The following is a 26,680-nucleotide window of genomic DNA, read 5'->3' as shown; positions in this document are numbered from 1 at the left end:
ACACATAATATCGACACTTCCCAATTTGGACAAATGTCCCAATTTGGACATTTCCACTTAGGGGTGTGTGATGGATACCCCCGGCTACCCCGACTGAGTAGCTCAGCCAAACGGGTCCTGCTTCCCCCCTGCCGATTGCAGCTATGTAGCTGGCAAGTGACCACAGCCTGTAGCCACCCCTGATGCCTGACAGCACCAGTACTCAGGGTCCCACCCTGTAGCTGACTCCAGCTACCAGACTAGGTAGCTCTGTCAGAGTGTCCTTCCTCTGCCTGGAACAGGCTGCTATGTAGCCCAGGAAAAGTGATTTTAGCTGGAGCAAACCCAAATAACTAGACAGCCTAGCATTCAGGTTTAACAGGAACTGATTTTATTGAAAACACACACTCCTTTTATACAGTCAGCTCATCTTGATAAGACCCTGGACAATCCCACTATTTTCCCGCCATTCCCGCCCCTCCAGACAGCCCGGCACCTCCATAGGAGCCACAGTCCCACATAATCCCAATACATATGGGGGGCGGTTAAAGCGACCTGGGTTAAAGTTTGCAGGTGTTCTGCTGTCCTGTGGCCGACCGGGAGTTCCAGGAGCCTGGCCAGCCTGAGAGGGGTTAGGCGGGTGTCCGTTGTAAGGCGGCCGACCGGGAGTTCCAGGAGCCCGGCCAGCCTAGGAGGATTTTGCTGGTCATACACCAACTTTTCTCTGAACACAAAAACAAGCCAACACAAAGCAAACAAACAGCTTCCAGAGATGGTGGTTGTTCTGGGGAGCCCAAAACCACTGAGAAACAACAGGGGTGAGGTTGTAGGGGGGTGGGGGGTAGCCTTAGCCGTCTGATATCCGTGACAGGGTGTATTCACTTTTGAATCACTGCTGGGTGAAGTTGATTTCTGGACAAAATACAACAACATTTCAAATTAGGGGGAGGTAAAAAATCCTCCACTACGCACAAAATTTAGAGAAAATAACTTGTGTAATTTATTAACAAATCTAGACAGGCCAGAAGGCTTGTTTTTCCCACAGAAAACCTCTGAATTATATTTAGTGTGTGTGTGTGTGTATATATATATATATATATATGTTCTGAGGAAGGGGAGGTTTACTCCCCGGAATGTCAGTAAATTTGACTCACTTGTAGAAATCCTGTTTGTTTGCTGTTATTGCAAAGCTATTATATTTACACAGAACATTCAGGTGGTTGGCCTCTGGAGGGCGGATTCACATCAAGTGTAGTCCACGTCCGGTTGCCCCTTTTTTCCCTAGGGAAACTTGGTACACACACACACACACACACACACACACACACACATATATATACATGGTTGGCTTATACATATTCTTAGGTGCTCAGTTTGACACATTAAAACAGATGGTATCTCTGCCAACATCACATATGCAGTTGTTAAGAAAACATTTTCAGAACCTCCGTCATTTCAAGCAACTTTCAGTACATGAATGGATGAAACTATTGGGACACATGGCTTCAGTCATTCATGTAGTGAAATGGGCCAGGTGAAGAATTCATCCTTTCCAATGCCATTTTCTAAGAAATTTTAAGAAAACAAGCAGTCTGTCTTATTGGATTTCCTTTTCAGTGGAGCTAAGGAAAATTCTTCGTTGGTTGTTTCAGACCTAGAATCTTTCCAGAGGGCTATCCTTTGTAGAGCAAGATTGGATCCTGTTTCAAAGAGATGCCATCAAAGAAGGCTAGGGTGCTTTTTGTCAGGGGCATTATGCACGAGGGACTTGGGACAGGGAAACCCAGTCCTTACCATCAAATGTGTTGGAAATCAGTGCCATTCCTCAGGTATTGCTTAATTTTCAGGACCATCTTACAGGAAGAGCGGTAAATATCCTGTCAGAAAACAGGACTGTAACATTTTATATTTAATTTCAGGAAGGAACAAGGATCATCAATCTTCAACAGGGCTCAGGATCATGTTCAAAATCTGGCTGCAGTTAATGTTCCAGGAGCAGAGAATTTGAATGCAGATTTTCTAAGCAGACACCAGATTTCTCCATTTGAATAGCAGCAAAATAAGAGACTGTTCCTTAATGATTGTGAACACATGGGGAGATCCAGAGATCAATCTGATAGCTTCCTGTGTAAATTGCCACATTGCAAGATTCTTCAGTCTCTTTCCAACACATCAGGCTCTGGGAGTGGATGCTCTGCTTCAGGAATGACCATTTAGTCTCATTTAGGTCTTCCCTCCAGTTCCGGTACAAGTTTGTGCACTACTTGGACAGCTCGCATACCCATTACACAGAAGACACAGGTGCTGGACTTGTGTTTTCATATATTCCCACCAGTTCCTCTAATCTCTTATCTCCTGAAAATTAGCAAGAGACAACAACCGTCATAGTGGTTCTTCCCTTCCAGTCTCTTGGGACATGCTATGTCCAGTTCCAGTGGTTTATCCGAATCATACTAGTTCAAGTTAACGGCATGGTTGTTAAGGTTGCCAGACTTAATTGTTGAACATTTTAGCTCCTGTTATTTAAACATTGCAGACTATAAAGAGTATACCTCCAGAACCTATTATAGCATATGGAAAAACATTTCTACTTGGATGATAGAACATTATGCTACTACAGCATCTTTGTCTATCTCAGCTGCTTGAATTCCTACATGATGTTTTTCTTTAAGTTTTCTTTTCAAGCATTGACCCATATCCATCCTTCAAGTAAACCTTCTGTACCATCTGGGGATCTTCCTCTAGTTTTGGATGTTTTACTGTGGTCTCCCTATGAACCTTTCTTTTGGGTTCCTAACTGTGAAAACTATTTTTCTGGTGGCCATCACGTCATTTAGACGTCTTTCTGAATTGCAAGTACTTTCCATCAAGGATCCTTTTACTGTTTTCCATCAATATAATGTAATTTTACAGACTGTGTCTGAACTTCTATCTAAGGTTGTCTCTGACTTTTAGAAAGATCGGGATATTGTGCTTCTTTCTTTTTGTCAAGAAAAACAAGAATCACAGGGAAAACAGTTATAGCATTTAAAGAACACAAGATATTCGCAAGACGGAGGAGCTGTTAATAGTTCCTAAAGGTCCTTGACAGGGTCAAGCTCCTGCAAAATCTACTATTTCCAGAGCATACAAACAAAAGGGCGTAAAGGTGCTGTATGGGCTTAGGGCACATTCTACTAGGGCAATTACAACTTCCTGGTCTCTTGAGGCAAATGCTACGCCTGAAGAAATTTGTCAGGCTGCAGTTTGGAAATCTTATCATACCTTTGAATCACACTATAAACTTGAATGTAGGCCAGCCTGCTTCTGCTAAATTTGGTCTTCTGTTTTGTCTAAAACTATTGTTTTATATTTTTTCACTATGTGTCTTTGATGTCTTCTTTCCCACTCATACTTGTTGGTGCTAGTGCTCTTTACTCTTCTTGCAGGTAAGTATTACCAGAGAGGGCCGAGATAAGTAGAAATTATCATTAAAATATAAGTAATTTCTATCTTGGCCCATATCCCTGGATTATACTTACCAGGCTTCCTCCCTTTTACCTGGTCTACCTATCTTGGGTGGACAACACTAGAAAGATGAAGGGGTGGCGCTTTAGAGTTACCTTTATACAGGTTACTAGGGAAGTGGGCAGTACTGTCCACATTCCTTGGGAGAGGGGTTCTCACTGGTACATATTACCAAGGGATATGGGCCAAGATTAGAAATTGCTTATATTTTGGTGGTAATCTCATTTATTTAAGGGGGCATGAAAGCCAAAATTAAACTTTCATAAATCATAAAGAACAATGAGTTTTAAGGAACTTTTCCTTATTTTTTTCTATTATCTCCGTTCTCTTGGTGACCTTTGTTGAAAAGCATACCTAGGCAGGCTCAGGAGCAACAATGCACTACTGGTAGCTAGGAGGAGATTGGTTGCTATGCACTTTTGCCTCTTGCGCACCTAATGTTTTCAGCTAGGTCCCAGTAGTCCAGTTTTGCTCTGGAGCTAACTTTGCAAGGGTTAAACACATAGTTGTATCTTTTTAGTATTGCACTATTGCTTGCATATAATGCATCAGGGTATTTTTGTTTTGCACTTTTATGTCCGTTATTTGTATAAAATCTTGTTTTTGTTAATAAAATACTATTTTTTATGTCATGCTTACACTAGAAGACAGTGATAAACCTGTACAACACTATCAGATGTTCACCAATTTCAATTATCTTGCTTAAAGGGATACTAAACCCAAATGTTTTCTTTAATGATTTAGATAGAGCAGGCAATTTTAAGCAACTGTCTACTTTACTCCTATTATCAATTTTTCTTCGTTCTCTTGCTATCTTTATTTAAAAAGCAAGAATTTAAAATTAGGAGCCAGACCATTTTAGGTTCAGCACCCTGGATAGCGCTTGTTTATTGGTGGCTCCATTTAGCAAACCAATAAGCAAGTATAACCCAGGTTCTCAACCAAAAATGGGCTGGCTCTTAAGCTTTACATTCCTGCTTTTTGCTTTCATGAAGAAAATTGATAGTTGTAATTTGCTTAAAATTACATGCTCTATCTGAATCATTAAAGAAAAAAAATTGGGTTAAGTGTCCCTTTTAATGTGTGATACTCTCATATATTTTTCTTAAATAACTATGCTTTCATGTCTTTTAACACATCCATATTGCCCTCTCTCCTACCCTAAGATTTTAGCTGGCATTTATAATATTTCTTATGTTTTTTTTTGCAGAGCATATCATATCCCAAGTGGGAAGATCCTTGCTGTGAAGGTAGGGTTTATTGGGTTGTTTTGGAGTCTGTTTGCATGCAATTTTGACTGCTATCCCTGTACTTGAAATCTGTAGTTTTTCTACTGACTCAAAACAGGCCTGTCCCTACTACATATGCTATATGGGGATTACTTGATAATAATGGGAGCTCCTTAATGTTTGTCGCTAATTTACTATTAAAAAAAGGTTTTTAAGAAGTTTGTGACTGCGGAACAATTCAAATGTTGCTAATAAAATTATAGTTTTAAATGCTTTTTTGTGTGCAGATCTTTTTCAATAGTGTTTCATTTATGTCCCTTTAACACTATGAGGCCTACTTATCAAGCCGTCAACTATGCTGCATTCGCCGGCACCAATATGCTCGCCTAACATCGCGGCCATGGACCTGAATACACTCTCCTTATTTATCAAAAAATCTGTCAAAAAGCTGCGCACCAAGTACGGGGCGATGAGCAGCGGACTGTTGTTAACTAACAGTCATCGATGATGAAAGGATGAAAGCTCAATCCTATTGGCTGATTGCAACAGCCAATAGGATTTTTTCCACCTTAATTCCAATTGGCTGATAGAATTCTATCAGCCAATCGGAATGTAAGGGACGCCATCTTGGATGACGTCATTTAAAGGGAAACTTCATTGTTCAGAAGACGTCGTCAGAAGAGGATGCTCCGCGCCGGATGTCTTGAAGATGGAGCCACTCCATGCCGATGGATGAAGATAGAAGATGCCGTCTGGATGAAGACTTCGGCCCGCTTGGATGAAGACTTCTGCCTGCTTCGCTGAGGACTTCTGCTGCTTTATTGAGGATGGATGTCGGGTCTTCAAAAACTGTAAGTGGACCTTCGGGGGTTAGGGTTAGGTTTTTTTAAGGGTTTATTGGGTGGGTTTTCATTTTAGCTTAGGGACTTTGGACGGAAAAATAGCTAAATGCCCTTATTTATTTACAGGTAAAAGAGGCGATTTCTTTGGGGCAATGCCCCGCAAAAGGCCCTTTTAAGGGCCATTGGTAGTTTATTGTAGGCTAGGTTTTTTTTTTTATTGGGGGGGGCTTTTTTATTTTGATAGGGCTTCATAGGGCTATTAGATTAGGTGTAATTAGTTTAAATATTTGATCATTTCTTTTTTATTTTGTGTAACTTAGTTGTTATTTTTTTGTAACTTAGTAATTCTTTATAGTAGATCTAAATAACTTGAGTAGGGTTAGGTTTTTAAATATATAATAATTTAATGTGTAGTTTAATGTAATTTTAGTATAATAGTTAGGGTAATTAGTAGTTTAATATAGTTTATTTTAATTCTAAAGGAAAGTTTAAATTTATTATAAGATAGGGATGAGTTAATATTTAATGTAAAGTTAGCAGGTTGTTAGGTTTAGGGGTTAATAGCCTAATTTAGTTTATGGAGAAGTGGGGGGCTGGCGGTTTAGGGGTTAATAGGTTTAGTAAGTGGTAGTGATGTGGGAGGCCAGGGGTTTATACATTTATTTAGTTGCGGCAGGGTCCGGGAGCGGCAGAATAGGGGTTAATACATTTATGTATGTTGCGGCGATGTCCGGAAGCGGCTGGATAGGGGTTATTTAGTTGCGGCAATGTCCGGGAGCGGCGGGATAGGGGTTAATATATTTATTTAGTTGCGGCGATGTCCGGGAGCGGCGGGATAGGGGTTAATACATTATTTAGGTGGCGGTGGGGTCCGGGAGCGGCAGAATAGGGGTTAATACATTTATGTAGGTGGCGGCGATGTCGGGGCTGGAAGATTAGGGGTGTTTAGACTCGGGGTTTATGTTAGGGTGTTAGGTGTAAACGTTATTTTTATTCTACCATAGGAATCAATGGGATATCTGACAGTATCGAACATGAGCTTTCGCTGCTTTCAGACTCCCATTGATTCCTATAGCATCCGCGGCCTCCAAGGTGGTGGATTGAAAAGCAGGTACACTGGGCCGGAATAGTGGCGAGCGTACCTGTTAGAAGTTTGATAAATGGCAAAAGTTGTCAGATAGTGCCGAATTTGTATTTGGAACATCTGTAATGACGTAAGCATCGATCTGTGTCGGACTGAGACTGGCGGATCGTATGTTACGTCACCAATTTCAACTTTTGCTGGTCTGTAGGCTTTTTATAAATAGGGCGAATCAGGCTCGCCACAATTGCGCTGCGGAATTCCAGCGTATTTGCGGTTGACGGCTTGATAAATAGGCCTCTTGGCCTGTTATTGATACATTATTAATGGAAATATGGAACACTTTTATAAGTTATTTAAAGGCAGTCAAACCTTAAAGGCACAGTCTGATCAAGAATTCTTAGGGTTTAAAAAAAGATAGATAATCCCTTTTTTACCAATTCCCCAGTTTTGCATAACCAACACAGTTATACTTATATACATTTTACCTCTTTGATTTCCTTGCAGACTGCCCCCTTATTTCAGCTCTTTTGACAGACTTGCATTTTAGCCAATCCATGCTGACTCATAAATGACTACACAGGAGTGAGCACAATGTTATCTATATGACACACATGAACTTGCGCTGTCTTGCTATGACAAACTGTCAACATGCACTGAGATAAGAGGCAGCATTCAAGGGCTTAGAAATTAGCATATGAGTCTACCTAGGTTTAGCTTTCAACAAAAAATTCCAAGAGAACAAAGCAAATTTGATGATAAAAGTAAATTGGAAAGTTGTTAACTATTACATGCCCTATATGAGTCATGAAAGTTTTAATTTTGAGTAGACTGTCCTTTTAAGTGACAAGTATTAGATATTGTTCTCTCTTCACCACTTGAAAGTTTCTGTATAGCGTGACTCTTTTTATAAGTTTTCTGTTTGTTTATTTTTTTTTTTACATCATTTCAGACAACTGCTTATAAAACCTTCTTTGGGACAAATGTATACAACTATAGAAGAAATATAAATCTAATACAATTGAAGAAAATAATTATAGAGCATGTAGCAAAAATACTGTCACTTTTTTAAAGTTATGTTGGTCCTTTAAAGAAACATGAAACCCAATATTTTTCTTTCATGATTCACATAGAGCGTGTCATTTTTATGACTCTTGGTATCGTTTCTTAAAAAAAAAAGAGAGATAAGCTTAGGAGCGTGCACGTGTCTGTGGCACTGTATGGCAGCAGTTTTGCTATAGTTATAGATTTGTAAGAGCACTAGATGACAGCAGTTTTTTTCTGCCATGTAGTTCTCCATATATGTGCACGCTAGCTACCTAGGTATCTCTTCCAAACAGAATGCCATGAGAACAAAACAAATTTGATAATAGAAGTAAATTTGAAACTTTTTAAAAACCATAATTTATTATTATTATTATTATTATTATTATTATTATACTTTATTTATGAAGCTCCATCATGTTCTGCAGTGCTGTCCATGGATACAATTCATTTAAAGGGACAGTTTAGGCCAAAATAAACTTTCATGATTCAGATAGAGCATGTAATTTTAAACAATTTTCCAATTTACTTTTATCACCAAATTTGCTTTCTTCTCTTGGTATTCTTAGTTGAAAGCTTAACTTAGGAGGTTCCTATGCTAATTTCTTAGACCTTGAAGGCCACCTCTTTTCAGAATGCATTTTAACAGTTTTTCACCACTAGAGGTTGTTAGTTCATGTTTTTCATATAGATAACACTGTGCTCATGCACATTAAGTTATCTGGGAGCAGGCACTGATTGGCTAAACTGCAAGTCTGTCAAAAGAACTGAAACAAAGGGGCAGTTTGCAGAGGCTTAGATACAAGATAATCACAGAGGTTAAAAGTATATTAATATAACTGTGTTGGTTATGCAAAACTGGGGAACGGGTAATAAAGGGATTTATCTATCTTTTAAAATAATAAAAATTCTGGTGTAGACTGTCCCTTTAAATAAAACAATGATATAAAACTTCTAAGAGACAGGACAGAATTTACAAACACATACAGGCGGAATTGAGGGCCCTATTCCTGTGGCAACTTACAATCTAGAAGGGTAGGAGGTTGAGAAACAGGAGGTGAGGACTGCAAGATTGAGAAAGATGTTAATGCAGAGTTAGATGAGGGAAATGTAAGAGAAATATTATTAAGTTGGGTGGTAGGCTTCTCTGAACAGAAAAGTCTCCTAAGAGCATTTAAAGGATAAATTAATTTCTTTCATATTGGCATGAGTCCATGAGCTAGTGACATATGGGATATACAATCCTACCAGGAGGGGCAAAGTTTCCCAAACCTCAAAATGCCTATAAATACACCCCTCGCCACACCCACAATTCAGTTTAACGAAGTAGTGGGGTGATAGAAAAAGGAGTAAAAAAGCATAGAAAAAAGAGGAACTGGAAATATAATTGTGCTTTTATACAAAAAATCCTAACCACCAGAAAAAAGGGTGGGTCTCATCGACTCTTGCCAATATGAAAGAAATTAATTTATCAGGTAAGTTCTTACATAAGTTATGTTTTCTTTCATGTAATTGGCAAGAGTCCATGAGCTAGTGACGTATGGGATAGAAATACCCAAAATGTGGAACTTCACACAAGAGTCACTTGAAAGGGAGGGATAAAATAAAAACAGCCATTTTCAGCTGAAAATATTAAATCCACAAAAAAATAACGGCTAGATTATGAGTTTTGTGTTATGAGTGGTACGGTGCTAACTTGCATGTTATTGTCACCGCTCACTTAACTGCAGCGCTGGTATTACAGGTTTTTACAAACCCGGCGTTAAAAGGCAAGAAGTGAGCGTAGAGCAAAATTGTGCTCCACACTGCACTCCAATGCCAGCGCTGCTTAAGTCGGCGGTGAGCTGGTTGTACGTGCTCCTGCACGATTTCCCCATAGACATACAAAAAAGCAGCGTAAAGCTCAGTAACGCAGCCCCATTGATTCCTATGGGGAAACAAAATTTATTTTTACGCCTAACACCCTAACATGAACCCCGAGTCTAAACACCCCTAATCTTACACTTAATAACCCCTAATCTGCCGCCCCCGACATCGCCGACACCTACATTATACTTATTAACCCCTAATCTGCTGCCCCCAACATCGCCGACACCTACATTATATTTATTAACCCCTAATCTGCTGCCCCCAACATCGCCGACACCTACATTATATTTATTAACCCCTAATCTGCTGCCCACAACATCGCCAACACCTACATAATGTTATTAACCCCTAATCTGCCACCCCCAACGTCGCCACCACTATAATAAACATATTAACCCCTAAACCGCCGTACTCCCGCATCGCAAACGCTAGTTAAATATTAACCCCTAATCTACCGCCCCAACGTCGCCGCCACTATATTATATTTATTAACCCCTAAACCTAAGTCTAACCCTAACACCCCCTAACTTAAATATAATTCAAATCAATATAAATAAAACCTACAATTATTACCTAAATTATTCCTATTTAAAACTAAATACTTACCTGTAAAATAAACCCTAAGCTACCTACAATATAACTAATAGTTACATTGTATCTATCTTAGGGTTTATTTTTATTTTACAGGCAAGTTTGTATTTATTTTAACTAGGTAGAATAGTTAAATAGTTATTAACTGTTTAATAACTACCTAGCTAAAATAAATACAAATTGGCCTGTAAAATAAAACCTAACCTGTCTTACACTAACACCTAACCTAACCCTACAATTAAATTCCCTAAATTAAATACAATTAACTAAATTCAAAACAGTTGGCTAAATTACAAAAAAAACACTAAATTACAGAAAATAAAAAACAAATTACAAGATCTTTAAACTAATTATACCTAATCTAATAGCCTTATCAAAATAAAAAAAGCCCACCCAAAAAAAAACTCTAGCCTAAACTAAACTACCAATAGCCCTTAAAAGGGCCTTTTGCGGGGCATTGCCCCAAAGAAATCAGCTCTTTTACCTGTAAAAAAAAAATACAAACAACCCCCCCAACAGTAAAACCCACCACCCACACAACCAACCCCCCAAATAAAACCCTAACTTAAAAAAACCTAAGCTCCCCATTGCCCTGAAAAGGGCATTTGGATGGGCATTGCCCTTAAAAGGGCATTTAGCTCTATTGTGGCCCAAAGCTCTAACCTAAAAATAAAACCCACCCAATACACCCTTAAAAAATCCTAACACTAACCCCCGAAGATCCACTTACCGGGAGAAGACTTCATCCAAGCGGCAAGATATTCTCAACGAAGCCGATGGAAGTGGTCCTCCAGAAGGGCAGAAGTCTTCATCCAGACGGCATCTTCTATCTTCAGCCATCTGACGCGGAGCGGGTCCATCTTCAAGACATCCAGCCCAGAGCATCCTCTTCCAACGACGACTACCCGACGAATGAAGGTACCTTTAAGTGACGTCAGCCAATATGGCGTCCCTTAGATTCCGAGAAAAGGAAAGTGTGGAGTGATACGTAGATAGGACTCAACTAGCTTCCCCAAATCTGATATGCTCCCAATATCAGATGTATAGAAATGTGCAAGTAGTGATGGGTGTGGGGAGCGCTCTAAAAGAGCTGTGAGTATAAACTATGATTTGAAGTGTGTATACACTGTGATAGAATGTGTATGGATTTACCAAATATAATTTCTCTGAATAAATATAATTACTTTGAATCATAAATTTTGTGTGGTTCTGGTGTTATGTAGTGTCTCTCCAAAAAATGTGAACAAATAAACAAACAAAAACAAAACGTTGATTCTTAAAATTCTTCAAGGACAATTTTATAAAATCCTTCTATTTATTCAAAGACAATTTTATAAAATCCTTCTATTTATTCAAAATGTGTATGCTCGGTGTATTATCACTGTACCTTTAAATAAATTGATGTGCCTCTAAATAAAATTGATACACAAATTGTGCTTCAAAATGGATAGACAAACAAATCGTTATGAATTTGAAACGTGATGAATTTAAAACGTGATGAATTTAAATGAATAAACAAACAAATCGTGATGAAAAAAATGACTTAACTTCTAGATGAATAAACAAACAATTCGTGATAAATTTAAAAAACTTTACTAAGATAAAAAACAGTATAAGATCGTTTCAATCGTATTTTATGGTTATACCATACATTGAATCTGTTTAGAGCATGTGGGGGTACATCTTTATCGTAAAACAATGCTAAAAGTTCGGATTTTTAATCCTTATGGTGGAAGTTCGGATTTGTAATCCTTATGGTTTTCTTAAGTTGTGGCCACAACCAATTTTAAAACAGTTAAAATCCAAATGTAGTACTGTGCTGTTGTTAATTTTGCAGTTTATTCTCCCCCTAACCGGACCTCTGATATTCCTTACCTCCGTGTTTTCTTTGTATTACCTTGGGTTCTGGGAAGAGTGCTTTTTGTAAGTAGGTCGAGTTCTCCAAGCGGCTTTGCCGCTGTTTGAATTTCCTCCGCAACTACTTCCTACCCTGTTGTGCGTGTGACGTTGACGTTGTACACGGAGGACCAATCAGGCAACCGGATCGTGGGGGGAGTGTTTCTTGTACTGGAGCCAATCTTTCCACACTCGATGTCAGGTTTTCTACGCGTTTCAGCGCCGTAACTTGCGCCTTTATCAAGACTGTATAATCTGGTGTGTCTTTTAGGCTCCTATATAGTCCTGTTGAGGTTAGGATACTCCCCCTAATTAATGCTCTAATATGTTCCGGTTTATAAATTATCATTTCTTAGCCTTATTCATTTTCTTTCAATGGCAGATTCTTTGTATACAACTAATGTTGTTAACACATTTATACTGAATTATATTTATTGAAAATAAAATAAATGAATAAATGAAATAAATAAAACATGTGAGTGAAAAGTGATGTTTAGTGAAAATGTGAAGGGAGACTGTGGTGTGTTAATTCAATTGTTGTCATATTCAAATAAGTATGAGGGTATGTGCCATCAAATAATGGTTATTTTCTATCGGGTAATCAGTACACTATTGTACTTTTGTTATGGCAATACTGTTCACTGTTTTCGCTGCACTCACAAGAAAGGATTCAAGTTAAGCTCTGCATTGAGGCCATATGGTGTGAGAGTATTGAATTTGAATATGAGTTCAGCTTCCTTTAATAGTAACATATTTTCCATATTACCTCCTCTGTTATTATGTATCTTTTTTATACCCCAGTATGTGAATCCTATTGGTTTTTTTTTGATGTTTTTCTGTGAAATGTTTAGATAATAGATGTTTGCAATTACCTCTTTTAATGTTGGATAGATGTTCTCTTATTCTATCATGTAACGGTCTACTCGTTTGCCCTAAGTATTGTAATTTGCATTTGCATTGGATTAAATAAATTACATTTGTATCTGAACACCTAATGGTGTCTCTTATGGGGTATTTATAGTTGTTATTGGAGGATATTACTACTTTACTTTTTTTACCATATTTGCACGCTTTACAGCTTGTGCAAGGAAAAAAACCTTGCAGAGCATTTCCATATAGGTCTTGGTCTCTTGGTTTAGATGATTTGTTAAATTGACTGGGTGCCAGTATACTTCCCAGATTATTTGTCTTCCTGAATATTAGTGTAGGTCGTGATTTTACAATGTCAGTTAGTAGTGGATCTTTTCTAATTATGTGCCAGTGTTTATCTAGAATCTTTTTTATAATCTTATGATCTTCACTGTATTCTGTAATGAATGATATTTGGTTATGTGATAAGTTTTTGTTCTTATTTGTATATTTTAATAATTCTGTTCTATCTTTATTTATTGCTTGATTTTTGGCTTCTTGTATTATTTTATCTTTATATCCCTTCTCTTTAAATTTCCTTTCCAAAGTGTTCGCTTGTTTCTGAAATGTATTTTCATCTGTACAGTTTTTTCTTATCCTATAGAACTGGCCTTTAGGTGTATTGTTGATCCATCTTTCCAAATGACAGCTATCCGGATGTATGTAACTATTTGTATCTGTAGGTTTGAAATATGTTTCTGTTGTGATGGTGTTATTTATAATATTTATTTGAACATCTAAAAAATGTATATTTGTTTTACTATATTCATGGGTAAAACTTAAACCCCAAGTGTTATAATTTATGTCTTCTAGAAATAAATTGAGGAGTTCTTGGTCCCCTTTCCAGATCAGAAACATATCGTCTATGAATCTCCTATAGAGCACAAGGTTTGCACCCCATGGGGAGTGTAGGATATATTTATCCTCAAACCTCCCCATGAATAAGTTAGCGTAACTGGGTGGAAAGGAAATTTAAAGAGAAGGGATATAAAGATAAAATAATACAAGAAGCCAAAAATCAAGCAATAAATAAAGATAGAACAGAATTATTAAAATATACAAATAAGAACAAAAACTTATCACATAACCAAATATCATTCATTACAGAATACAGTGAAGATCATAAGATTATAAAAAAGATTCTAGATAAACACTGGCACATAATTAGAAAAGATCCACTACTAACTGACATTGTAAAATCACGACCTACACTAATATTCAGGAAGACAAATAATCTGGGAAGTATACTGGCACCCAGTCAATTTAACAAATCATCTAAACCAAGAGACCAAGACCTATATGGAAATGCTCTGCAAGGTTTTTTTCCTTGCACAAGCTGTAAAGCGTGCAAATATGGTAAAAAAAGTAAAGTAGTAATATCCTCCAATAACAACTATAAATACCCCATAAGAGACACCATTAGGTGTTCAGATACAAATGTAATTTATTTAATCCAATGCAAATGCAAATTACAATACTTAGGGCAAACGAGTAGACCGTTACATGATAGAATAAGAGAACATCTATCCAACATTAAAAGAGGTAATTGCAAACATCTATTATCTAAACATTTCACAGAAAAACATCAAAAAAAACCAATAGGATTCACATACTGGGGTATAAAAAAGATACATAATAACAGAGGAGGTAATATGGAAAATATGTTACTATTAAAGGAAGCTGAACTCATATTCAAATTCAATACTCTCACACCATATGGCCTCAATGCAGAGCTTAACTTGAATCCTTTCTTGTGAGTGCAGCGAAAACAGTGAACAGTATTGCCATAACAAAAGTACAATAGTGTACTGATTACCCGATAGAAAATAACCATTATTTGATGGCACATACCCTCATACTTATTTGAATATGACAACAATTGAATTAACACACCACAGTCTCCCTTCACATTTTCACTAAACATCACTTTTCACTCACATGTTTTATTTATTTCATTTATTCATTTATTTTATTTTCAATAAATATAATTCAGTATAAATGTGTTAACAACATTAGTTGTATACAAAGAATCTGCCATTGAAAGAAAATGAATAAGGCTAAGAAATGATAATTTATAAACCGGAACATATTAGAGCATTAATTAGGGGGAGTATCCTAACCTCAACAGGACTATATAGGAGCCTAAAAGACACACCAGATTATACAGTCTTGATAAAGGCGCAAGTTACGGCGCTGAAACGCGTAGAAAACCTGACATCGAGTGTGGAAAGATTGGCTCCAGTACAAGAAACACTCCCCCCACGATCCGGTTGCCTGATTGGTCCTCCGTGTACAACGTCAACGTCACACGCACATCAGGGTAGGAAGTAGTTGCGGAGGAAATTCAAACAGCGGCAAAGCCGCTTGGAGAACTCGACCTACTTACAAAAAGCACTCTTCCCAGAACCCAAGGTAATACAAAGAAAACACGGAGGTAAGGAATATCAGAGGTCCGGTTAGGGGGAGAATAAACTGCAAAATTAACAACAGCACAGTACTACATTTGGATTTTAACTGTTTTAAAATTGGTTGTGGCCACAACTTAAGAAAACCATAAGGATTACAAATCCGAACTTCCACCATAAGGATTAAAAATCCGAACTTTTAGCATTGTTTTACGATAAAGATGTACCCCCACATGCTCTAAACAGATTCAATGTATGGTATAACCATAAAATACGATTGAAACGATCTTATACTGTTTTTTATCTTAGTAAAGTTTTTTAAATTTATCACGAATTGTTTGTTTATTCATCTAGAAGTTAAGTCATTTTTTTCATCACGATTTGTTTGTTTATTCATTTAAATTCATCACGTTTTAAATTCATCACGTTTCAAATTCATAACGATTTGTTTGTCTATCCATTTTGAAGCACAATTTGTGTATCAATTTTATTTAGAGGCACATCAATTTATTTAAAGGTACAGTGATAATACACCGAGCATACACATTTTGAATAAATAGAAGGATTTTATAAAATTGTCTTTGAATAAATAGAAGGATTTTATAAAATTGTCCTTGAAGAATTTTAAGAATCAACGTTTTGTTTTTGTTTGTTTATTTGTTCACATTTTTTGGAGAGACACTACATAACACCAGAACCACACAAAATTTATGATTCAAAGTAATTATATTTATTCAGAGAAATTATATTTGGTAAATCCATACACATTCTATCACAGTGTATACACACTTCAAATCATAGTTTATACTCACAGCTCTTTTAGAGCGCTCCCCACACCCATCACTACTTGTCCCTTAGATTCCGATTGGCTGATAGAATTCTATCAGCCAATCGGAATTAAGGTTGAAAAAAATGCTATTGGCTGATGCAATCAGCCAATAGGATTGAACTTCAATCCTATTGGCTGATCCAATCAGCCAATAGAATGTGAGCTCAATCCTATAGGAATTTTTCAACCTTAATTCCGATTGGCTGATAGAATTCTATCAGCCAAACGGAATCTAAGGAACGCCACCTTCATTCGTCGGGTAGTCGTCGTTGGAAGAGGATGCTCCGCACCGGATGTCTTGAAGATGGACCTGCTCCGCGCCGGATGGATGAAGATAGAAGATGCCGTCTGGATGAAGACTTCTTCCCGTCTGAAGGACCACTTCTGCCGGCTTTGTTGAGGACATCTTGCCGCTTGGATGAAGACTTCTCCCGGTAAGTAGATCTTCGGGGGTTAGTGTTAGGATTTTTCAAGGGTGTATTGGGTGGGTTTTATTTTTAGGTTAGGGCTTTTGGGCCGCAATAGAGCTAAAAGCCCTTTTAAGGGCAATGCCCACCCAAATGCCCTTTTCAGGGCATTGGGAAGCTTAGGTTTTTTTAGTTAGGGTTTTATTTGGGGCTTTGGTTTTGTAGGTGGTGGATTTTACTGTTGGGGGGGTTGTTTGTATTTTTTTTACAGGTAAAAGAGCTGATTACTTTGGGGCAATGCCCCGCAAAAGGCCCTTTTAAGGGCTATTGGTAGTTTAGTTTAGGCTAGGGGTTTTTTTTTATTTTGGGTGGGCTTTTTTATTTTGATAGGGCTATTAGATTAGGTGTAATTAGTTTAAAGATCTTGTAATTTGTTTTTTATTTTCTGTAATTTTGTGTTTTTTTTTTTTTGTAATTTAGCTATTTGTTTTGAATTTAGTTAATTGTATTTAATTTAGGGAATTTATTTAATTGTAGGGTTAGGTTAGGTGTTAGTGTAAAACAGGTTAGGCTTTATTTTACAGGTCAATTTGTATTTATTTTAGCTAGGTAGTTATTAAATAGTTAATAACTATTTACTAACTATTCTACCTAGTTAAAATAAATACAAACTTGCCTGTTAAATAAAAATAAAATCTAAGATAACTACAATGTAACTATTAGTTATATTGTAGCTAGCTTAGGGTTTATTTTACAGATAAGTATTTCGTTTTAAATAGGAATAATTTAGGTAATAATTGTAGGTTTTATTTATATTTATTTAAATTATATTTAATTTAGGGGGTGTTAGGGTTAGACTTAGGTTTAGGGGTTAATATAATGGCGGCAACGTTGGGGGCGGCAGATTAGGGGTTAATAGATGTAGGTAGGTGGCGGCGATGTTAGGGACAGCAGATTAGGGGTTAATAATATTTAACTAGTGTTTGCGAGGCGGGAGTGCGGCGGTTTAGGGGTTAATATGTTTATTCTAGTGGCGGCGATGTCCGGAGCGGGAGATTAGGGGTTAATAATTTTATTATAGTGTTTGCGATGCTGGAGGGCCTCGGTTTAGGGGTTAATTGGTAATTTATGGGTGTTAGTGTACTTTTTAGCACTTTAGTTATGAGTTTTATGCTACAGCGTTGTAGTGTAAAACTAATAAATACTGACTTTAAAATGCGGTACAAATCTTGACGGGGTAGGCTGTACCGCTCACTTTTTGGCCTCCCAGGACAAGCTCATAATACCGGCGCTATGGAAGTCCCATAGAAAAAAAGACTATACGCAATTTGCATAAGTTGATTTGCGGTAAGAAAGTAGTTTAATATCCAAAGAATGCATAGGCTCAAAAGGAGGAGCCTGCAAAGTCTTCAAAACCAAATTAAGACTCCAAGGAGGAGTGATTGATTTAATAACAGGCTTGATACGAACCAAAGCCTGAACAAAACAGTGAATATCAGGAAGCTTAGCAATCTTTCTATGAAATAAAACAGAGAGAGCAGAGATTTGTCCCTTCAAAGTACTTGCAGATAAACCTTTATCCAAACCATCCTGAAGAAACTGTAAAATTCTAGGAATTCTAAAAGAATGCCAGGAAAATTTATGATATAATAAATCTTCCTTGTAACAGACTTATGAGCCTGTAGCATAGTATTAATCACTGAGTCAGAGAAACCTCTATGACTAAGCATTAAGAGTTCAATTTCCATACCATCAAATTTAACGATTTGAGATCCTAATGGAAAAATGGCCCTTGAGGCAGAAGGTCTGGTCTTAGAGGAAGTGGCCAAGGCTGGCAAATGAACATCTGAACAAGATCTGCATACCAAAACCTGTGAGGCCACGCTGGTGCTATCAGAAACACATACTATTGTTCCATAATGATCTTGGAGATCACTCTTGGAAGAAGAACTAGAGGCGGAAAGATATAAGCAGGTTGGTAAAACCAAGGAACTGCTAAAGCATCCACCATCTCCGCCCGATTATCCCTGGACCTGGATAGGTACCTGGGAAGTTTCTTGTTTAGATGAGAAGCCATCAGATCTATTTATGGAAGACCCCACATCTGTACAATCTGACAAAATACATCTGAATGGAGAGACCACTCCCCAGGATGTAAGGTCTGACGGCTGAGATAATCCACTTCCCAATTCTCTACACCTCGGATATGCACCGCAGAAATTAGACAATAGCTGTATTCCGCCCAAGAAAGTATTCAAGATACTTCTATCATTCATAGCTAAGGGACTTCGAGTCCCATTTTGATGATTGACATATACCACAGTTGTGATATTGTCCATCTGAAAACAAATGAATGGTTCTCTCTTTAATAGAGGCCAAACCTGAAGAGCCCTGAAAATAGCACAGAGTTCTAAATTATTGATTGGTAACCTCGCCTCTTGAGGTCTCCAAACCCCTTGTGCTGTCAGAGATCCCCAAACAGCTCCCCAACCTGAACGACTTGCATCTGTTGTGATCACAGTCCAGGTAGGATGAAAAAAAGAAGCCCCTTGAACTATACGATGATCTAACCACCAAGTCAGAGAGAGTTGAATGTTGGGATTTAAGTATATCAATTGTGATATCAGAGTATAATCCCTGCACCATTGATTCAGCATACAAAGCTGTAGAGGTCTCATGTGAAAAGGAGCAAAGTGGATCGCGTCCGATGCTGCAGTCATGAGACCTAAAACTTCCATGCACATAGCCACTGAAGAGAATGATTGAGACTGAAGGTTTCGACAAGCTGAAACCAATTTCATTTGTCTCTTGTCTGTTAAAGACAGAGTCATGGACACTGAATCTATCTGGAAACCTAAAAAGGTGACCCTTGTCTGAGGAATCAAGAAACTCTTTGGTTAATTGATCCTTCAACCATGTCTTTGAAGAAACAACACTAGTTGATTCGTGTGAGATTCGGCTAAATGTAAAGACTGAGCTAGTACCAAGATATCGTCCAAATAAGGAAACACTGCAATACCCTGTTCTCTGATTACAGATAGAAGGGCACCGAGAACCTTGAAAAGATCCTTGGAGCTGTTGCTAGGCCAAATGGAAGAGCGACAAATTGATAATGCTTGTCTAGAAAAGAGAATCTTAGAAACCGATAGTGGTCTGGATGATTTGGAATGTGAAGATATGCATCTTGTAAGTCTATCGTGAACATATAATAACCTTGCTGAACAAAAGGCAAAATAGTCCTCATAGTCACCATCTTGAAAGTTGGGACTCTTACAAAACGATTCAAAAACTTCAGATCCAGAACTGGCCTGAATTAATTTTCTTTCTTTGGGACAATGAATAGATTTGAATAAAACCCCAGACTTTGTTCCTGAAACGGAACAGGTATTATTACCCCTGAAAGCTCTAGATCTGAATTACACTTAAGAAAAGCCTGAGCCTTCACCGGATTTGCTGGAAAGTGAGAGAGAGAGAATCTTCTCACAGGAGGTTTTACTCTGAATCCTATTCGATACCCTTGAGAGATAATACTCTGAATCCACTGATTTTGAACAGAATCTGCCCAAATGTCTTGGAATAATTTCAATCTGCCCCCTCACCTGCTGAACTGGATCGAGGGCTGCACCTTCATGCAGACTTGGGGGCTAGCTTTGGTTTCTTAAAAGGCTTGGATTTATTCCAACTTGCAGAAGGTTTCCAACTGTCTTTAGGGGAAGGATTGGTTTTCTGTTCCTTATTCTGTCGAAAGAACGAAAAGGATTAGAAGCTTTAGATTTACCCTTAGATCTTTTATCCTGAGGCAAAAAAACTCCCTTCCCCGACAGTGATAGTTGAAATAATTAAATCCAACTAATAACCAAATACATTGTTGCCTTGGAAATAAATAAATAGTAATCTATATTTAGATACCATGTCAGCATTCCAAGATTTGTGCCATAAAGCTCTTCTAGCTAAAATAGCTAAAGACATAGATTTAACATCAATTTTGATTATATCAAAAATAGCATCACAGATAAAATGATTAGCATGTTGAAGCAAACGAACAATGCTAGGATCTGTTTCCTGTTGTGCTAAGCTTTCCAACTAAAAGGTTGATGCCGCTGTAGCAATGGCAGGCCTGAGAAGATAGCCAGAATATAAATAAGCTTTCCTTAGATAAGATTCATGTTTCCTATCTAAAGAATCTTTAAAAGAAGGTACTGTCTTCCATAGGAATAGTAGTACGTTTGGCAAGAGTAGAGATATCCCCATCAACTTTTGGGATTTTTTCCCAAAAACTCTAATCTAGCCGCTGGCAAAGGGTACAACCTTTTAAACATAGAAGAAGGAATGAAATAAGTACCAGGCTTAACCCATTCCTTAGCAATCAGAAATAGCATCAGGAACTGGAAAAACCTCAGGAGTAACCACGGGAGGTTTATAAACAGAATTTAAATGTTTACTAGTTTTGATATCAAGAGGACTAGACTCCTCAATATCCAAAGTAACCAACACTTCTTTTAACAAGGAATGAATATACTCAATCTTGAAAAGATAAGTAGATTTGTCATTGTCAATGTCTGAGCTAGGATCTTCTGAATCAGAGAGATCCTCATCAGAGGAGGATATTTCAGTATGTTGTCGGTCATTAGAAATTTCATCAATTTTATGAGAAGTTTTAAAAGACCGTTTATCTTTATTAGAAGGCGGAATAGCAGACAAAGCCTTCTGTATCGCATCAGCAATATAATTTTTCATATCAACAGGGATATCATGTACATTAGATGTTGAAGAACAACAGCAACTGTACTAGTATTGATGGACATGTTTTCTGCGTGCAAAAGCTTATCTTGACAACTGTTACATACTACAGCTGGAGATATAATCTTGGCTAATTTACAACAGATACACTTAGCTTTGGTAGAACTGTGATCAGGGTTCCAACAGTTGCTTCTGAGACAGGATCAGATTGAGACATCTTGCAAAATGTAAAAGAAAAAACATTAAAGCAAAATTTACAATTTCCTCATAAGGCAGTTTCAGGAATGGGGGAAAAATGCAAACAGCATAGCCCTCTGAGCATATAGAAGGCAAAAGGCATATAGGAAGTGGGGTGAAAAAATAAACTAAATTTTTTGGTGCCAAGTATGACACACGACGCAAAAGGAAGTTGAAACATTTTTTGGTGCCAACAACATCCGCAAATTACGCAACTCGCGTCATCACAAACGCAACCTTGTGCAAGAAAACCTGTCGTCAACTAAGACGCCGGAAATGACAAACTTGCGTCATCAAAGACGTACCTTTGTGCCAAAAAATTATTGCGCCAAGAATGACGCAATAAATAACAGCATTTTGCGCCCTCGCAAGCCTAATTTGGCCCGCGAAATTAAAAGAAAAAACAGTCAAATTGAAAAAAATTACTATACCCCAGGTAAGACAAATAACTTCCTAAACATGCTTCCCAAACTGAAACTGACAGTCTGCAAAAGGAAATATACATAGACCTGACTCATGGCAAATATAAGTAAAATACATATATTTAAAACTTTATATTAATACATAAAGCGCCAAACCATAGCTGAGAGTGTCTTAAATAATGAAAACATACTTACCGACAGACACCCATCCACATATAGCAGATAGCCAAACCAGTACTGAAAAGGTATCAGCAGAGGTAATGGTATATAAGAGTATATCGTCGATCTGAAAAGGGAGGTAGGAGATGAATCCATACGACCGATAACAGAGAACCTTTTGAAAAGATTTCCCACGAGGAAAACCATAAAATCAATAGGCGATACTCCCTTCACATCCCTCTGACAAACACTGTACTCTGAGAGGAATTGGGCTTCAAAATGCTTAGAAGCGCTTATCATAGAAAGCACAAACTTACTTCACCACCTCCATAGGAGGCAAAGTTTGTAAAACTGAATTGTGGGTGTGGTGAGGGCTGTATTTTGAGGTTTGGGAAACTTTGCCCCTACTGGTAGGATTGTATATCCCATACATCACTAGCTCATGGACTCTTGCCAATTACATGAAAGAAATGGTAAGCTCTGTCTAAATCATGAAAGCAAAATGTTGGGTTTCATTTGCCTTTAAATATAAAGGCAAATTATTTTAGTGGCCTTTTGGATATTGAAAAAAATGGCAGCAAACAGGTTTGTGTAGAAAATGTTTACAGTACCATGTGTACTGTGTAAAAATTCTTTAAAAAGAAAGCTGTCACTTTTTAAGTGATAGTTTTTACTGCACAATGATCATCTTATATATTTTCTGAACTCAGAAATATTCTTTGTGGGCACAAGCACAGTAAAGAGCTACTTTTGAAATAACGTTATCTTTAAAGAGATATTGTACACTAGATTTTTCTTTGCATAAATGTTTTGTAGATGATCAATTTATATACCCCATCTGGGAGTGTGTTTGTAACAATGTATAGTTTTGCTTAATTTTTAATAACATTGTGCTGATTTTCAGACTCCTAACCAAGCCCCAAAGTTTTAGATTTATACTAATGTGACATGTCTATAGACTCCTAGTTGTGTAATAGGTCTTTTCCATATGCATGGGAGAGGGGGAGTGTCTGCTTTTCTTGTTTTCCCAGACCCTTTCATTGGGTGTCCCAGCCTAACCTCTTCAACAGTTCTAAACAGGGAGCTTCTAAGTAAGTTTTTAAAAGGTTTTATACTGGATTTTTATAGCAGTATCTGCATATTCTTCTTTATAGTAGTTTTTATTATATGCAGTTATATCAAAATTGGTGTATAGTGTCCCTTTAACTAGAAGCATTTTGTTGATTAGTTTGTTTATGCTTTTTATTTTAAAGGGAAATGCACTAATTTTTTAAGTATTAGACCCTTTTAATTTGATATATATACACTGTTACGAGTCAGGGCATGTAATGTTTGCATTAAAATGTCCCTTTAAACTTTTAATGCTGTGGAGGCCAATTTGCCACTTGTGTATTTTATTAATAAAAGTTATTAGTACTTATTGCCATTTTAAACAATTAATCACGTAATTGTCTCTGTGCCCAACCCCCCCCCCCCCCCGCTTTATTCTCTTCTTTTTTTTTCTTTTTTTTTTTTAATTAAGGTTACTTTCAAGGCATATAAACATATTACAAGATGTAGAAAACAATATAGGATTAGTTCAACATTAAAGTAAAATACGTTGTACATCATAGGTGGTAAATATAGTAACTGGTATTAGGATAGAAGGCCTTTCCGAATGGAATGTAAACCTTCTAAATAAAACATAGGTCACTCTTGGGCCTCAAAAACATGGAGCAATTATTTGTATAGAAGGTGACTAAGTCTGAAGAGACCGCTCTTGTGTCTCGCAGTGCAAACCTTGTTTTTATAGTTTTTAAGTAAACTCTTATTAACTCATGAATTATAATTTAAATAATATGATAATGCAAATGGAATAATAACCACATATGGATGATCTATTAAATAACATGAAGGGATTATATTTAGAGAATGGTATGGCAGCAAGCTACTAAGATAGGTAATAAATTTGATAAAGTAGAAATGGAACCTGTGGGGAGCTCATAGCATGGGTAGAAGCCAATATAGGGTATTTTCCAGGTCTAAGAGCTGGCTAAGTCTTATGGAGTGGGCCCCATCAACATTAATATAATTAGGGATACTTAAAAGTTTCACTATGGAGGCAGTGAAAATATGGGAGAAGCAAATACCTCAAAATCCATCACTGCTGAATCCCAACTATGGGTAACCTATATGAACTAGGAATTAAGGCTAAAAAGAGGTCTCCTGGTTGTGATCTGCTGTTTCACAGAATTAAATTTGTTAGTGTGCGTGTAAAAAGATGGAGCAATGGAGAAGCCATAAGCCCAATCCATACCTTCTCAACTTAGATAAACTAACTGTGCTATCTCGGCCGCAGACAACACAGAATGAAGGGAAGAAAATGCTAAGGATTTAAGGAATAGGCTTGTAAAAGTATCATAAACACACAAGATGTTAATATTACCCAAAGATACAGTGAGGTATATGCTAACCTAGAGTAATAACTTTACATATTATTAAACACACAAACCCTATATAATATGAACTTTCACCAGTGACTATGGCATATGTAGGAGTTCAATGATAGTCCATAGAGAGAAACTATATCATAGCTATAACAAACTACACTTAGCCAACAGTATCTTATATTCATTTTCACCAGCATCTGTGATAAATGTAAAAAAAATCAACAATAATAGACCGTAGAGTCCCCTGAGTATGATTTGTCATGACACTCATAAACAGGTATGTTCAGAGTCCCCGTAGACTTTAAGTAAAGGGAGTGACGCTTGGAGGGAAAACTCTGGTCAACTACCGTACAACCTTACCCCACTCCAATTCTGCAGAATAGTCTCCTATATTTTTGCGGGGCAAAGAGTAGGAAAAGCATCTCCATAATAGTGAAGACCCGTAGGGTGTTGTTTGGGATGCCGTGGGTGTTGTGCTGTAGTAGATTTAATAGGTCCGGACTCCTCACAGAATCTCTGAGACTAGGAGGCTTGGCATGGAGATTGTGAATTTTAATAGCGGTAGCAACATAGGCATGTATGAAGGAGGATGTTTGCAACAGTATTGTAGCCTTTCTGTTGTCCATCAACTACCAAGATGGGATGGTTCCCTTTATCAGATTTCAGGTACGATGGAGAGACGGAAGGTAAGATTTGAGATTGGTGGTATGGGGTCCTGCTCCTGAAGGTCACAAGTAGGGTGGTATTTGTTTTGTAGCCAGTTGTAGTAGAATTACGTATAATTTTAAATGGCTTTTTTGGTAATCTTAGGGGTTCTGTCTTTTCCTTTTCATCGCCAGCCGTAAGCTCCGGAGGTACAGCCTCCACTCTCAGAGCCTCACTGTCTATTTCCAAGCTTCCCTCCGCTCGTATAATATAGGATGATAGCTGATGGGGTCCCGCATTAGCAACATCGCTGGGATATGCGGGTGAAGAAACAAGTTCATTATGTAGTCTGGAGTAGCTGAAAGCGGCTTGCAAGGTCTCTCCCAGTGCGGCATGGTGGTAATCTAGCAGATCCCGAATCTCCATTAGGATATGATCTTCCATCCCTCTAGGTTATTGAGATATTTAGAGGTAGCTTGCATTTTAGTTATATGCTATACGTTTAAGCACATCGAGTGCTGCGTAACGACAGGGCCAAAGGCGCCCTGCCAGGGGGTATAATGTAGGCCGAGCTCTTGTAACGGCTCTAGGCGCTGATGCCAGCAGCAACTCATGCAAAACTAAGCACAATAGATGCCAAAGTGCAAGACAGCTCTAATAAAATATTAAACGGTTCAATTTGCTAAAATATGAATTTCTGTATTTGTCAGAGAAAAGCTGGAGCAGCATGCAGCTATGCGACTAATCATGGCCGCTGCCCGGAAGTTCCCCCCCTCTTTATTCTCTTTTAACATTTTAAAATAGTTTTAGTTTTTGCATGGCAAAAAGTTCAAACTGTATTTTTATTTTATTTTGAAACTAAAAAAACTATTACAGCTGTGCAACACTGGTCCATGGAAAATCAGTCCGATGGCAGAACTCTCACACTTTATTGGTGGATAATGACAAATACCACAAGCTTGAAAAATAAAGCATCCCTTTTACAAGGAGAGAAAGAAAACTGTAATTTGCTGTCCTCGTCAAAACAAGTTAGTTGTTGGACTAAGTAGTCTAACATAGTTATGTCATGTTTGTACTTATCAGCTCTCCTTGGTGTCTTGTGTTTTAGGAAAGTGAATAGATTTGCATAAGCATGGCATGCGTCTGCTTCAGAAGCTAAGGAGTTAACATTGTGCACATGGCGGTGTAATCCCATCACATGCCCTGCAGTGGTTTACTTACTGTAGCAGACAATTATGTCGCTGATGATTAAGTGAATTAAAACAGAACGTCAGCCTAATTTGACCTGTGTTGTTTGCTCTCTCCCTCTCTCTCTCTGCCGCAGAGTTTGTGAGCAAAGTCAGCCGTGACAGCCTGTGATAAATTGCTTTATTTATAACTGTATATTATAATAGCCTCACACTAATTTAAACCGAACACCGCAAGTAAATTCCAATCGCCAGAAGTTGAGCTCTCGCATT

At 37.6% G+C, this 26,680-nt stretch overlaps 1 protein-coding gene across 2 annotated transcripts in view; it reads left to right on the top strand.

Moving 5' to 3' along the window:
- Positions 1-26,680, top strand: part of MAP2K5 (mitogen-activated protein kinase kinase 5) — a 314,237-nt gene that overhangs the window by 103,925 nt on the left and 183,632 nt on the right. For both annotated transcript variants that reach the window (XM_053718510.1, XM_053718509.1), the window contains exon 9: positions 4,697-4,736. In XM_053718510.1, coding sequence (XP_053574485.1) covers positions 4,697-4,736 — 40 coding nt within the window. The remainder of the gene's footprint in view (positions 1-4,696; positions 4,737-26,680) is intronic.

The sequence above is a fragment of the Bombina bombina genome, chromosome 6, assembly GCF_027579735.1.
Source record: "Bombina bombina isolate aBomBom1 chromosome 6, aBomBom1.pri, whole genome shotgun sequence".
In the NCBI taxonomy this organism is placed as follows: Eukaryota; Metazoa; Chordata; class Amphibia; order Anura; family Bombinatoridae; genus Bombina; species Bombina bombina.
Note: the sequence above shows the minus strand (reverse complement) of the source record. Positions and strands in the feature narration are given on the sequence as shown.